Here is a 15,953-nt window from a genome sequence, read left to right as displayed (position 1 = left end):
CCCACTCAAATTCAATACCAAAACTTAACTCCATTCCTAACTCAAAAGCAATACACTTAACTCAATTCCCTCGGTATCCTAAATCTGTGCAGTTTACTAATTTCGTTAATCACATTATGAACCAATCAATACTTCAAACAGCACATTCAAACTAAGTTAAACTGTATTCACATCCACACTTGAATATGCTCTGATTAACATCAACATAAAGGTCTTTTCATACTATAAAGAGGCAAGCAACGAGTAGCAACTGCTAGCAACGCGCACTGAATACCAACTTTTTTTATCTCGGGCCTGGTTGCCTTAACGATGCTTTCAAGTAGGCTCGCTTGGTGTTTGATTTGAATGAGTAAAGTATTACTGGATTTTTTTTTAAAAAGAAAGGAAAACATTAAACTGTAGGACTAGGGCCTTGTGCTGGGAGGTTTTCTGGCCACGTGTTTCCTTAGTGTTACAGATTCCGATGTGGTACTAGTTTTACAGCTAGTTACATAATATGTAATTTAATTTTTGACGTTCAAAAAGCGCTAACTTTGTAAGGCAATTTTGAAAAATAAATATTTTTGAATTTGAAAATTAGTCTAGATGGAAAAATGAAATTATTTTCTGTGGTACTTAATTGTCGTTGGCAGCCTGGGTCCCCGATACCGACCCCGTCGGCGTGGTCGACGATTTACCTCATTCAGCGCTTATCGCTATCGACCCACTAGGGTCGATTAATTCTTTCAAATATTTTTCCTCTCAGACGACGCCCTGAGCCGAGGTTCGCGCCCAACTGGGCACCCTCAGGCCTGTTGTCTTAAACGTTGTACCGGGTGAGAGCCTTCAGCGCTCCCCATTTGTCCGGCCAAGTAGTTAATGTCATCTGCGGCAAATCTACAATAAGACACGTCAAAAAAAAAAAGTTGGCAGCCTACAGGCTATCTTTGTTGCCAATGAACGAATTTTACCACATATATGCATATTAAAGAGCCAAATTATTTACAAAGAGAAAATAAAATCGAAAAGGAGTGCTATAAAAACAAAAATCCTAAAAATTATTTATTTGTCTTAATATTTTGTATATACAGGTTGTTAGTGACTTTGAAAGAGGAGTAAGTAGTTGAAAGAGGAATTTTCCGTCGCCTCATCATTTATGTTCCTTTATTTTTTATGTCTCCAATCATACGTACCCATAACACTACAATGTGAACAGGCCTTAACTACTGTCAGCAAGTAATCACTAATGTAAGGACACTAATCACTCACCAAGTCAATCCAAGTCAACGCTGAATTGCCAGAGAACACACGTTGCCTAGAAAATTTACCAATTTTAGTTAATCATACGGCCTCCGTGGTCTAGTGGTTAGAACGCTGGGCTCACGATCTGGAGGTCCGGGTTCGATTCCCGATGGTGACATCGAAATCACTTTGTGAGACTGTCCTGAGTCCTGTGTTTGTAAAGACATTGCAGGTTTGAATCATCTGATTGTCCGAAAAAGTAAGATGATTCCGTGCTTCGGAAGGAACGCTAAGCCGTTGGTCCCGGGCTACTAGCCCAAACGCCTCCACCAACCCACAGTGGAGCAACGTGGTGGAGGTCTGTGCCCAGCAGTGGGACGTGTATAGGGGTACATTAATATTCAAAATTATCTCATACTTTCTTATTAATCTTACGTTCCGTTTTACTGGTTCTACGCACTTTCCTTCATAAAAAGCGCTAACGACTACTTATTGTCTACAGTTGCAGCTACGACTACCTGGAGATCACAGAGCTGGGTTTGGAGAACATCACAGACGATGACTGGTTACAGGAACACCACGACACATACGCCTCCGAGAACGAGGTAAATTCAAATTCAAAAGTAACTTTATTCAGTACGTAACACATTTAGAAACAAATAAAGAAACATTTATTACTTCCGGACACCACAGACACAGACAGACAGGTACATTACATTTAACACAGGACAGAAACCACACGGAAAACAATACACAGAAAAAAAAATCAGAAACAAAAATTTACACTTTCAATCGTCGTTTTTTACATAACGAACGTCTCATCCACCTAAAACTACTGCAGCTTCTCACTTGTATATCCGGGGAAAAGAAGCTGCAAGAATAATCTCAGCACAGAGCCCTAGACGTTCTTTTAAAATAATCATACAATATTGTTATACAATTTAGTAAGTTTGTTGCCTAACATCTCCTATGCATTCATATCTTCTAGTAAGGAGCAACCTTCGTTGGAACGGTCTAGTAGTTAGAGCGTTGTGCTCTCAATTCTAAGGTCCTGGACCCGATTTTCTGTAGGTGCATGGCTAACATAAAAATAACACTCAGACTATCTCTAACTGTGGGTCTAGTAGATTGGTCGTTTAGTTGGTTTTATTTCGCGTTATTATTGTCTCTCGCGGTAAACGCGCTCGGTCTGCGATTGTTTAAGTTAAGCAACTTTCGCAAAGGCCGGTCATAGGATGGGTGATCACAAAAAAAAGTTTTCATCTCGAGCTCTTCCGTGCTTCGGAAGGCACGTTAAGCCATTGGTCCCGGCTGCATTAGCAGTCGTTAATAACCATCAATCCGCACTGGGCCCGCGTGATGGTTTAAGGCCCGATCTCCCTATCCATCCATAGGGAAGGCCCGTGCCCCAGCAGTGGGCTGATGATGATGATGATGATTGTCTCGACAGCTACCAAATGAATCAAGCCATTTTAATGGACTAATTAATCATTGCCGTAACTACCTAAGAAGACAACAAAAGAGAAATCAAATTATGCACAGTAATATTGAATCCAAAATGGCAATGGCTGATGACACAAAGCAATGGATTTGTTGTTTTACAATACCCGATACCAAAAATACAATAACAATTCGATATCAAAACATATCTTATTCAATTTTCTTTTTATCGGTAAATGTTTGAAACCCGTATGAAAAACAAGGGGATATTTAACGTCAGTCATAACCAGTAATTGATTTTGGAGGTTCAATATCGCTGATATTCTGACGCCCGCAACATGCGTTCGCCTCACTTCTAGCGGAGAGCGATAAGCGATGACTCAGTCATTGGTACAGTTCTCTATTTCAAACAGGGACCCATCAAAAAAAAAAAACAAAAATGTAGAAGGCATATGATTGAGGTGGGGTATAATATAAGTTTTACAAAGTGAACAGAGGTTCCTAAACTAGGTGGAGCCTGTATCTTGGGAAGCCGTGGACAATGGGATACAAGTCTTGTAAGATTGACGCAAAATTTTCCAACCCAAAATATACACTTAAAATATAAATAAAAAAATTAATAAGAATAGGTTATATCTAAGAACTGGGGTGTGGGTATGTTAGTTGATATTATTATACAAGTAACGATTTGAGTACACGGTGGAAACATCAAAAATGGAGATACGTCTAACTTTTTGTTACAAACTTGTGGTCTAATGTAGAGGAAGCTTGGTTGACATACCACTAATCCACACCAAGCGCTTCGCTTTATCCTTCATAACGCGCACAGCCAAGGAATGGAATGGGCTGCCGGCGTCGGTGTTTCCTGAATCTTATAACCTGGGGTCCTTTAAATCACGGGTAAATAGGCATTTTCTGGGTAAGCTCGTTCCAACGTCGATCTCTTCGTCTCCTCGTAGAAGAACGAAGTCAAGAGCAAACCCATTTTAATTAAAAAAAAGCAAGAGAAGTACAGGATCGAAGCAAATGGAATTCCATAATGTGTGCTTACCCTCGTGAGAAACAAGCGTTAGTTTGTGTATGCAAGCATGTATATCTGTAAAAAAGGAAAAAAAAGTAATTACAAAAGAAAACTATCAAAGGACACCATCGACCAGAAGATTTAGATTTGCGCCGCACGGCACGAAGGCCTCTGTAATCTTTTTTTTTTTTTTTTTGACGTGACTTATTGTAGATTTGCCGCAGATGGCATTAACTACTTGGCCGGACAAATGGGGAGCGCTGAAGGCTCTCACCCGGTACAACGTTTAAGACAACAGGCCTGAGGGTGCCCAGTTGGGCGCGAACCTCGGCTCAGGGCGTCGTCTGAGAGGAAAAATATTTGAAAGAATTAATCGACCCTAGTAGGTCGATAGCGATAAGCGCTGAATGAGGGAAATCGTCGACCACGCCGGCGGGGTCGGTATCGGGGTCCTGAAGTGTTTGGTGTCGCGAGCTGATTGGCTGCCTCTATGGCTAGAGTAATCGGGTCGTCGGGATCGTATATTACGTCCTTCCCTCTGTAATCGACACGCTGACAAAGGCGTTAGTTCAGTATTTTTACATTTCCAATAGACATCTACGTCTAAAATTCGGTACTTTTATATTTGGATAGACATCCATGTCTAAAGTTAAATAGTTTTACATTTACATAAGACATCCTCTTATAAAGTTTAATACTTTTACAGTTTCATAGACATCCACGGTTAAAGTTCAGTAGTTACTTTTACATTTGCATGAGACATCCACGTGTAAAATTCAGTACTTTTACATTTGGATAGACGCCCAGGTCTAAAGTTCAGTATTTTTACATTTACATAGACATCCTCTTCTAAAGTTTAGTACTGTTACTGTTTCATAGACATCCACGTTTAAAGTTCAATAGTTAATAATACATTTACAAAGACATCCTCTTCTAAAGTTCAGTACTTAGTACTTTTACTGTAGCATAGACATCCGTTTTTGAAATTTCGCTTCACGCCTGCAATGGGGCCACACTATCAGCTGTCACTCCAATGACGACGAACAATTTCATGGGCCATCGATGAACTTAAACAATAAGTCTTTTGTACGTCATAGGGACAATTTATAATGTTCACGGCCGTATGGGCACCCTCAGGTCTGCTGTCTTCAATTTTTCACCGGGTGAGCCTTCAGCGCTCCCCATTTGTCCAAGTTACTACTTACTGATGTAAGTAAGTAGTCGTTACCTGAGCCATGTCAGGGGCCTTTGGCGGCTCAATAGTAACCCTGACACCAGGGTTGATGAGGTTGGTACTCCATCTCACAACCCACAGAATAGAAGACCCCGTTCTATCCCCGTATGTACCGGGAATTCTGGCCGGTTCGTGCATGGCACGCTACGGTGTTGATGACGGGCGGTATAGTGGGTGTTGCGCCATAGAAATTCATACAAAGAAGTTTTTTTTTGCCTGTACCCAAATACGGTCCTGGTATCCTACGGTGTAGTAGACACGGACCTTAATTGTACTGAACTAGACGTTATATTTAACACTAGTAACCTAAAACGAAAATAGAAAATAAATTTAAAGCTCATGTGAAGCTTACTGTATGTAAAAGGCTGATTATAAGATTAATGATTACCTAAACGATAAAATGTCTGGTATTAAATGTGTTCTCTTGTTATTAAATAGCTTGAAATGTATACCCTAATTGATTTTAAAGATGTGTTGCTGTTGCAGTTTCTTGTCATTTCTTCTCCTCGACCATAACACCTTGCGAAATGACGTAGATTCAAAAATGTTACATTGACCTTCAACAAGTTTATCCATGATAATTACGTTGAATATATGATTCTAATTCTTGTCACCAGGTCTGGGAGGAAACAGAAACCCTGCTCCCGGAATCAGACGCAGTCAGTTCTGGCTGGATCCGCGAGGGTCACTCCACGCACACGCGGCGGCTCTGCGGCGACTGGACTGGCAAGCTGAAGCTACTGCGCTACCAGTCCAGGAGTAACTGGCTGCGGCTGCGGTTCCGGTCTGACCACTCGAAGCACTTCCAGGGGTACCGCGCTAAAGTCACTGTTGCTGATGGTGAGTACTTCAGAAGAATACAATACAAATATAACATAACATAGCAGCACGCCTCATGCACCCACTTCTCGCTATGTTCAAGTCCCATGTTATAGTGGGCGAGCCCAAATCCTGAAACATAACATAACATGACGACTATACCCCAATTCGGGTAGTCAGAGGTACACCCATCGCAAGATGAACTAAGTACGCAAACCTCATCGAGCACCTTTTCATTCTTTTCAAGATTATTATAGGTTCGCCCCTATTCATCATCATCAATTTAAGAGCCACGCTCTTATCGGTGTAGCATTTAAAATACTCTACATGCTACTTTTTTAGGGAAAAATAGGGCCCCTATTACTTGGAACTTAAACGTAGCTGGCGAGGTGTGTATATATGTTACTGTAACAACATTACATTTACCAACTCATGTCGGTAAGTCCTAAGACTTACACTTAAATATTAAGATTTACCGTAGTTCGAGCTTTTACAGTAACATAATATACTAATAAAAACACATAATAACGGGTTCTTACCGCGTTTAAAGCAGGGATATGAGACTCCCGATATTTCGACACTGTTGCAAGTGCCATAATCACGGGATGACTAGTCTCATATCCCTGTTTTAAACGCGGTAAGAACCTATTATTATGTGTTTTAATTATGATAAAAACCGCGTAAACTTAAAACAACATATTACTATAAACTTCTGTCTACAGATACAGGATATTATTCTTATCAGGTTCCAGGCTAATCTCCACCGCTATCTACCATCGTTCAATCACCATCATCTCTCTAGCGTTATCCCGTTTTCACGGGTCCCGCTTGCCTAACCTGAAAATTTGACAGGTCAGGTTTATATACACAGAAGCGATTGCCTGTCTGACCTTCAAATTCAAATATATCTTTATTCAGCAGGTAACATAGTTAGTTACACATTGGATCCTCTTTTTTTACATAACAAACTTCTCATCCGCCTAAAACTACTGCAGCTCCTCACAACCTGTATAGCCGGGGAAAAGAAGCTGCAAGAAAAACCTCGGCACAGGGCCCTAAACGTTGTTTTAAAAATTAACATAAAATATTGTTAAACCATTTAGTAGTAATTTGGCTGCCTTATGAACTTCCAACCCGTGAAGGAAAAACAGCCCAAAACGCATTTCTCGGGAATGTGGGTTTCCTCACAAGTAAGATGATTCCGTGCTTCGGAGGGCACGTTAAGCCGTTGGTTCCGGCCATTAGCCGTAAAAAAAAACACCTCTACCAACCCGCATTGGAGCAGCGTGGTGGAGTATGCTCCTTACCCCCTCCGATTGAGGGGAGGCCTGTGCCCAGCAGTAGGACGTATATAGGCTGTTTATGTTATGTTATGTGGGTTTCCTCACGATAATAAAAAAAAATCCAAACCACAAAAAATAAATTACAAAGAAACTTAACTTGATGTTTTCCTTCACCGTCACTCAACATGACAATTAAACTATAAAAGATATTATAGCGTGTACGGTCTACAATACGAATCCGTGAACACAGTTTTGAGGTTAACTAAAATGAAAATATTGCATTGCGTCTGTATAAACACGACATGCAAGAATTTCATTCGTCGAAGTCCGACCGCGGGCGATTGTTTCATCTATTTTCCAGTGAGCTTCCATTCGTTTGGTTGTCAATGAAACGCATAGCAATTGAAAACATTCTTCACAAAACCCATATTCTACTGTTCGCAGTTCCAATATTTACCTGAGCAAACATGAAATAACTGCATCTGATGGATTTCAATATTGAAACAAAATATAGCGAAAGGTGATTTAATTTTTTAACGTCCTACTTTTTATTTTTTTAATTGACCATTTCCAAAATGATAAATGCAGCACAAACCAATGAATTTTAAACTTATTTTCGAATTCACGTTTGGATCATAAATTATTATCATGTACTCAGTGGTAGCTGGTTTTTCCTTCGGGTTGGAAAGTTAGACAGGCAATCGCTTCTGTAAAAAACCGGACTTGTCGAATTTTCAGGTCAGGTAATCGGACCATGTGATTTCTTTTTTTTGTCGTGAATTATTGTAGATTTGCCGCTGAAGGCTCTCACCCGGTGCAACGTTTAAGAAAACAGGCCTGAGGGTGCCCAGTTGGGCGCGAACCTCGGCACAGGGCGTCATCTGAGAGGAAAAATGTTTGAAAGAATTAGTGGACCCCAGTGGGTCGATAGCGATAAGTGCTGATTGAGGGAAATCGTTGACCACGCCGGCGGGGTCGGTATCGGGTAGGACCATGTGATAAATGTGTATAATACAGGAAATAATATGATTCCGTGTCTATGAAGACACGTCTAGCTGATGGTTTCAGCTGCGAAATAGATGTCTTTAAAATATAAATTAAAATTACACAATAACCAGTTTTAAACAGACTTCGATCTCTTAAAAAGCAACTTATTGCACGAACAGAGTTTTAAACCAAACTTTTGAACGGAGCGGATGTTTCTCTGTCCGGTGGGACAGTGTGGACAACTTGCACAAACCATTGTTCTCAACTCTCCACCACCATTGAAACTAGAGGAACGATTGTTCGCTGAATTATTTATTTGAAAAAGATTTATTAGAAGGAAATAAATCAACAACAGCACCCATAGTCTAGTGGTTAGAGCGTTAGGCTCGCGATCTTGAGGTCTGGGTTCGATTCCCGATAGGGACATTATCGAAATCACTTTGTGAGACTGTGCTTACCAGGAACGAAGTGGATGTAAAAATTCCGCCAGTAAAAAGACGCAAACGTTTTCTAAAAAGAGCTCTATTACTTTAGGCAATTAGGATCAGTGTACAAGAAAAAGAATAAAAGAAGGGAAAAGAGGCAAATATTGATGACAGAAGAGACAAGATGATTGGACACATAATAAGACACGACGAATTTATTAAAAACATCATAGAATGGAAGCTGCAAGGACAGAGAGGAAGGGGAAGACTAAAAAGAGCTTACATGGAACAGATTAAAGAGAAGGCGAACGTCATGTCTTATATGGAAGTGAAGAAACTGGTCTTTGATAGACAAGAATGGAGAATGCTACACCGAAAGCGTGGCTTTTAAATTAGTGATGATGTCCAAGAAAAAGCGAGCGGAAAAAGAAAGCAGCCAGTGTCCTTACTATTAAAGAGTCTGCAATAGGGAATGGAGGATGGAGGGTATAAGCTGGACTGAAATGGTGTCAAATGAAAAAGTGCTGGAAAGAGTTGAAGAAAAGAGAACCATATTGAAGACTATAGAGAACCGGAGAGGAAATATGATTATCCACCTGATACAACACGATTCATTTACTTATAACAAACATTATAGAAGGAAAAATTGAAGGGAAGAGAGGAAGGGGTAGACCTAGGATAACATTTATGAAACAAATAAAAGAGAAGGTGCAGGTCGTGTCGTATCGGGAGGTGAAGGTTTTGGCGGGAAGAAGAGAGGAATGGCGGTTACTCCACCGACAAGAGCGCAGCTCTTAAATAGAGAGAGAGAGAATAGGGAATGACCACATTGGGATTATTCCCGGGAAGGGCACATCACTGGGTACAGGCGTATGGAAGCTCATGACTTCTTCTTATCGTGTGGGTTGCGAGGTGGAATTCCAACCTCATCAACCCTGGTATCAGTGTTATTACTGAGCCGCCAAAGGCCCCTGACATGGCTCACGGTAACGACTACATACTTACATCAGTAAGTAGTAACCGAGACCAACGCAACGGCTTACCGTGCCTTCTGAAGCACAAATCATCTTACTTTCGGACAATCAGATGATCAGCCTGTAATATCCTAACCAAACTAGGGATCACAAAGTGATTTTTGTGATATGTCCCCACCGGTATTCGAACCCGGTGTCTCCGAATCGTGAGCCCAACACTCAACCACTAGACCACGGAGGCCGTTAGGTTAGCTCATGACTGCTAAGAGCACACTCCAATTACGTAATAAGACCTACTCAGCTTCAAATGAGCCTTGTCTAATATGCAATTAAGATGTTATCACCTTCATTACCATTATGCGTTCATTATCATTAAGGGAAATGGGGATACTCATCTGCACTGGGAGTTTCGAAAAAACATAGAAAACCTTCATTGTAAACGCATGCTGCAAGTTGTTAAAGCCATTTGCAGCAAATCTACAATAAGTCACATCAAAAAAATATACAGGATGTTAGTGACATCGTAACGAATACTAAGAGGGATGATTCAGACCATGATTCTGAGTTAATATCAAGTGTAATTTTCTGTCGCAAAATTCATATTTTTTTTTAGATTTTTTAAATTATTTTCGATACCAAACTTTTGCGATGAAAAATTCCACTTGATATTAACTTAGAATAATGAGCCGAGTCACCCCCCTCAATATTCGTTACAATGTCACTAACACCCTGTATATATCTTCTCTCGTGGGTAGCCGCTAAGGAGTACACAAACGACACACGGCACACGGCCGGGGCTGATTTCATAATGGCGGGCCATTAAGACGGCCAATCAGCTTGCAACACCAAACACTTCAGGACCCCGATACCGTCAGTCATCAATCAGGAGATTCAACCCTGCAATATCCTTACCAAACAAAGGACAGTCTCACAAAGTGATTTCGACAATGTCCCCATCGGGAATGGAACCCGGACTTCCACATCGTGAGCCTTACGCTCTAACCACTAGACCACGGAGGCCAATGTTTTAATAAAGAAATTAGGTATTGTGTTTGAATTTGATTTGATTGAAATAAAATAATACACCAGACCACAGAGCCCACAGCCGCCGCTATCTGTTAATTAAAACTAGTCCAAGTTGGTGCTTACTAAGAACTTGTTCGGTATAGTCTCAGGCTTGCTACTCGTACAGACAGTGTCAATAAACTGGGGAAAGGTCACGCGGATGCAAACTTAAATTGCAGTTCTTTTTGTAAACAGCTTCGACGACAGCAGAAGGTGAAAGGTTCCGTAAAGGTCAATTTATTTCTTTTATATAGAAAAATATTATACTTAATTGTTCATGATGAATTTGATAGCCATTAATGCGTAAAAGGTAGGTTCTCTTCTCTATAGTGTGGGTTGTGAGGTGGATTACGAACCTCATCAAACCTGGTGTCAGGGTTACTATTGAGCCGCCAAAGGCCCCTGACATGAGTCATGTAACGACTACGTCTTACTTTCGGACAATTAGGTGATTAGCTTTTAATGTCCTAACTAAACAGATAGATACATTAGATTATTTTTTTTATATTATTATTCTTTTTAGTATAGATTTGTAGGTAAAATATATTTATATTTTGTTACTAGTGACCCGACTGTCTTCGCAAGGTTAGCCAGAGTACATACCGACATTATTATTTGGAAGCGTTTTGTCAACGCTTCAGCCTTCTCTGGACTTTCACGAATATTTCAAGACTAAAATTAGCCAAATCGGTTCAGCCGTTCTGGAGTACTAGCGAAACTAACGAACGGCAATTAATTTTCATAATATAGATTTTAGTATAGGTTAATAGGTTAAGTTATATAATCATCATCTCCCTAGCATTATCCCGTTTCTCACAGGGTCCGCTTACCTAACCTGAAGATTTGACAGGTCCGGTTTTTCACAGAAGCGACTGCCTGTCTTGACTTTCCAACCCGCGAAGGGAAAACCAGCCCAATACAGGTTAGGTCTCATGTCTCCGAAAAATGCATTTCTCGGGAATGTGGGTTTCCTCACGATGTTTTTCTTCACCGCTGAGCACTTGATAATATTTAATTTAAAACAAATTCGACAATCATTGGTTTAGGCCTGTGCTAGATTCGAACCTGCGACCTCAAAGTATGAGGCAAGCGTTCTACCAACTAGACCACGGCAGCTTCGACCGACGATGTAGTACACAATTAAACCGTCAAAATACCAAATAAGGAACACAAACAAATACATACACAAATACACGTATTGAAAAATAACGGATACACGTTATAAATAAAATAAGGAAAAGGGAAAGTAAATTTCTTTATTTTTATTTTGAACGGTGCTCACAATTGTATGCTAGGGATGTTTGAATTCCGCTCACTCGCGAACGAATGAATGAATGAATGCAACGGTTAACGACTAAACGTAGCCTGGAGGCGTTTTGGAATTTGCAAAAGAGCTAATGACAACGTAAATGGCGATACACGTACCTTTGTTAGCGTTCTGCATAGAGCTGACGCTTTATTTCTTTTTCTTTTTTTAACTTCTGATCTCGGTTCATTGCTCGTTACTTTTTGTTTTGGCTATGAGCCAATTTGCGTTTGCAAAGGTTGTTGATTCTGGTAAAAGATGCAGGTTGCTGTTTAGTTTAAAAAAGTGTAATGATATTTTATACGTGTCCGTTAAATACATACAGTTATTGGTGCTAATTCCTGTAAACACCACCTAATTTTATTTTATGTTATATCTGTAATTTTCTTATTCGTCAAAAAGGAAAGGGACGGGTAATCGACAAGCATAAAATTTATGGAACACACGTCAATTTTAAGCACAAATCTAAAACAACTCTATAAAAAAATTGCATTGGCTAATAACCCGACAGAATTAAGTTGACAGCATACGTCAAACGGTTTGCATACCAGCGAGATACCTTTTTGATTCGCCCGGGTTATTCATTCATTTACTCATTCTTCCTAAAATTAAGAGCTGTCAATCATCCGTCCCTTTGCTTTTCGGCGGATAAGAAAATGACAGGTGTAACTTAAAGTAAAATTAGGAGGTCTCTGCAGGAATCGGGGCAATTATCTTATTTTCCTTCATTTTATTTACTTTATCGGCAAAAAACGTCCCTCGATCCACCCCTGTCTAAAAATTCTCCCCTAATATCCCGAAAGACATCACCGGAGACATACAAGTTAATAAATATTGCATTCACCCGCACACTACAAAGACCCGTGTTTTTAACTTATTGAACGAATTTTTCATGTTACCTTGACATCAATGTTTCAGGTATCGTATTTCTTTTTCATATTTAATAAGAAATGACTCGTAAAAAGAATATCATAGAGCAGAGAGAGTACTTTTGAAAGGTTAATGAGAGACTTTCCAGGCTACATTCCCCAAAAACAGTATAGATGGCGCTGTACAGACTTTCCTTCGTTTAACCTTGTAATTTCATGGATAACAGACATATGCATCTGGTATTTACCATGTACACCTACATAAAAAAATATAGTTATATTTATAAGTAGTTCTACAATATGAATGCCGTAAACTGTAAATGATTATGGTATTAACTAATTACGAAAGTCGTTCAATGATAGAATGATTCAACTAAACAATAACGATAAACAGTCTGTAATGAGACAAGGGGGGTTCAAAAGGCCACATCAAAGCATTTCATCTAAAATATACATAAAATAAAAAGCAATATTGCAATTAGTAGTAGTAGTAGTAAGTGCGCAATGCAAACTAATGTCAAATAGCCATATTGCTTTTTTAGATGAATTGCTTCGTTGTGGCCTTTTTAACCCCACAGGTATGTATGACAGTTCGCCAACGAGAAATTAATCGTCACGGTAGTTTTTTTTTTTGACTTGTTGTAGATATGCCGCAGGGGGCATTAACTACTTGGCCGGACAAATGGGGAGCGCTGAAGGCTCTCACCCGCTACGACGTTTAAGACAACAGGCCTGAGGGTGCCCAGTTGGGCGCGAACCTCGGTTCAGAGCGTCGTCTGAGAGGAAAAATATTTGAAAGAGTTAATCGACCCTAGTGGGTCGATAGCGATAAGCGCTTGAGGGAAGTCGTCGACCACGCCGGCGGGGTCGGTATCGGGGTCCTGAAGTGTTTGGTGTCGCAAGCTGATTGGCTGCCTCTATGGCTAGAGTAATCGGGCCGTTGGGATCGTATATTAGGAAAAGTAAAAACATTCAGTTGGGTTTGAACCGTGACGACTGGTGGCGACTGAAAGGCTAGCTCGCCGGTTTATTTAAAAGTGTTTGGTAATAACAAATGTTCAGGACCTCCGCGATACCCTTTGTTCTCATAATATTATATTCTCAAAATATTACATTCGCAAAACATTACGTTCGCAAAATATTATATTCTCAAAATATTACCTGTTCAATGAAACAGAAAATATGTAAAAATAATCATTCTCTAGTAACGAAAAAAAAATCAATTAACTTTCTATAGCGATCTGCGGCTTGAGAAGACTGATGCGGGTTTGTGAGAAGTATGCAGGTGGCCACGATTTAACATGGAAAAACCAGTTTAAGTATCTGGGGCACATAGTTACTACCGGTGAGAAGGTATTAATATAAATATAATAATTAAAAAAAAATGTATGTACCTATTTTGTGATCACGGTTTTATATTATAATTGATTTAATGTTATTATGTAAATTATGGATCATAGTAATCTGAAATAAAGCAATTTTATTTTTTTAATTGTCGTGCAATATGTAAAGTAATAATGTTTATCTACTTTTTTATGAATAATACTTTTGTACTTCATTATACAAAAGATAATATATTGAGAATATAATATTTTGCGAATGTAATATTTTGAGAATATAATATTATGAGAACAAAGGCGCGATACAGGGTTTCCCTCGTACGGGGTCCGCCAGTAATATATACATGTTTAAGTTTTTTGATAAATAAACATATTCTATTCTATTCTATACTGCTTTACCAAATGCGCCACTTGGTTGTCACGGTATAGTGGAAACACAGCCTAGCTATAGGTAATTACCTATAGTCACAAAAGAAACTCCAACCAGGTTTATGAACTTAAATCGATTGCCCTACTTTCATACCTTAATATCTTCAAAGTTGAGAGCCCATTATAAATGCACCTTATTGAGGTCTCGTAGAGAAAGTTTAATGTTTTCCTCCCAGGTTTTTACAATACGCCAAGCTTTGAAGGAAGGACGGAAGGAATGAATAGAGAAAGACATTTTCCGAGAACATTTTATTGTGAAAAACAAAAAATATACTTACAGGTATTTGTTCTTTGAATACCGAATACCTACGATCCTTATAAAAAAAATATTGTGACATTACCTAGTTATTTGTAATAATTGATCATTTAGGACTTCAAAGAGAGTCATGTTTGACCTAGTTAGGAAAATATTATATTTATTGCAATAAAGACGGGAATTGTATTGTATTCTTTCACAAACACACACACACACATTATCCCCTTACACATACATACACATATTACTTACTACTTACCTAATACTTATATTGTTTACACTACACTTATAACTCAAGTGGGACTCTCTACTGTGCTTCTTGCAACGGGACTTTCAAAGCCAGGTTTTGCTAGTCACGCTCGCGCCCATGCAAGAGCCCAGGCTAACACTAGCTAAGGGTGTCGCCGTCGACGGATACGTCTGAGGATCCCCATCGTCATCATCATCATGACTTATATTGTTACATGTCCTTTTTATAACTTAAAATTTTATTGTATTTTTATATTGATCTCAATATATTTTAAGATTGTTCTAAATGTTTTGGATTCTAATATTTATTATGTTCTAATTTTCTTAATATAATTTTTGATTGCAAGGAATTTTAGTAGGAAGGTAACTTTCCACCGGACTTGATGTATAATTTTATTAATTTTAAGCGAAAATTGTTTCTTATTCAAATTCAAAAATATCTTTATTCAGTAGGTAACATAGTTACACTTTGAATCGTCAATTTTTACATAACGAACGCCTAAAACTACTGCAGCTTCTCACAACCTGTATAGCCGGGGAAAAAGAAGCTGTAAGAAAATCCTCGGCACAGAGCCCTAGACGTTCTTTAAAAAAAAAACATAAAATATTATTATACAATTGAGTAATTATTTTGATCCACTGCGATACAGGGTGTTCCTGTTAACAGTTTAAATTGTACTTTGTTCATTATTAAGTGTTTTTTTCGCAAATTGTATCGTTATTTTCGCAAAAATCATTCATTTCCATACGTTTGTTCACAGCTCAATCGTGTATGGACGTGAAGCAAGTTCTTTTCAGCGGGCATTGCTACCTATTCGCCGGGTACCCGAAGGCTTCATGGGCTACTGCTAAACAGGTAAACTATTAATTATAATTAATAATGTTTTTCTTCATCATCACCAGCCCGTTAACGTCCCCACTGCTGGAGCACGGGCCTTCTCTATGGATGGATAGGGAGATCGGACCTTAAACCACCACGCGGGCCCAGTGCGGATTGATGGTTATTAACGACTGCTAATGCAGCCGGGACCAACG

The 15,953-nt window shown here is 39.2% G+C and overlaps 2 protein-coding genes across 2 annotated transcripts in view; one reads left to right on the top strand and one right to left on the bottom strand.

Annotated features, from left to right (window-relative positions):
- Positions 1 to 15,953, bottom strand: part of LOC126372447 (N-acetylneuraminate 9-O-acetyltransferase) — a 397,639-nt gene that overhangs the window by 335,473 nt on the left and 46,213 nt on the right. The window lies entirely within an intron of this gene.
- Positions 1 to 15,953, top strand: part of LOC126372647 (uncharacterized) — a 302,389-nt gene that overhangs the window by 261,675 nt on the left and 24,761 nt on the right. The window contains exons 9-11 of the mRNA XM_050018495.1: positions 1,724 to 1,826; positions 5,534 to 5,756; positions 15,680 to 15,774. Coding sequence (XP_049874452.1) covers positions 1,724 to 1,826; positions 5,534 to 5,756; positions 15,680 to 15,774 — 421 coding nt within the window. The remainder of the gene's footprint in view (positions 1 to 1,723; positions 1,827 to 5,533; positions 5,757 to 15,679; positions 15,775 to 15,953) is intronic.

Source organism: Pectinophora gossypiella, chromosome 14, assembly GCF_024362695.1.
Source record: "Pectinophora gossypiella chromosome 14, ilPecGoss1.1, whole genome shotgun sequence".
NCBI lineage: Eukaryota > Metazoa > Arthropoda > Insecta > Lepidoptera > Gelechiidae > Pectinophora > Pectinophora gossypiella.
The sequence above is the reverse complement of the archived record's forward strand: the minus strand, read 5'-3'. Positions and strand labels throughout refer to the sequence as shown.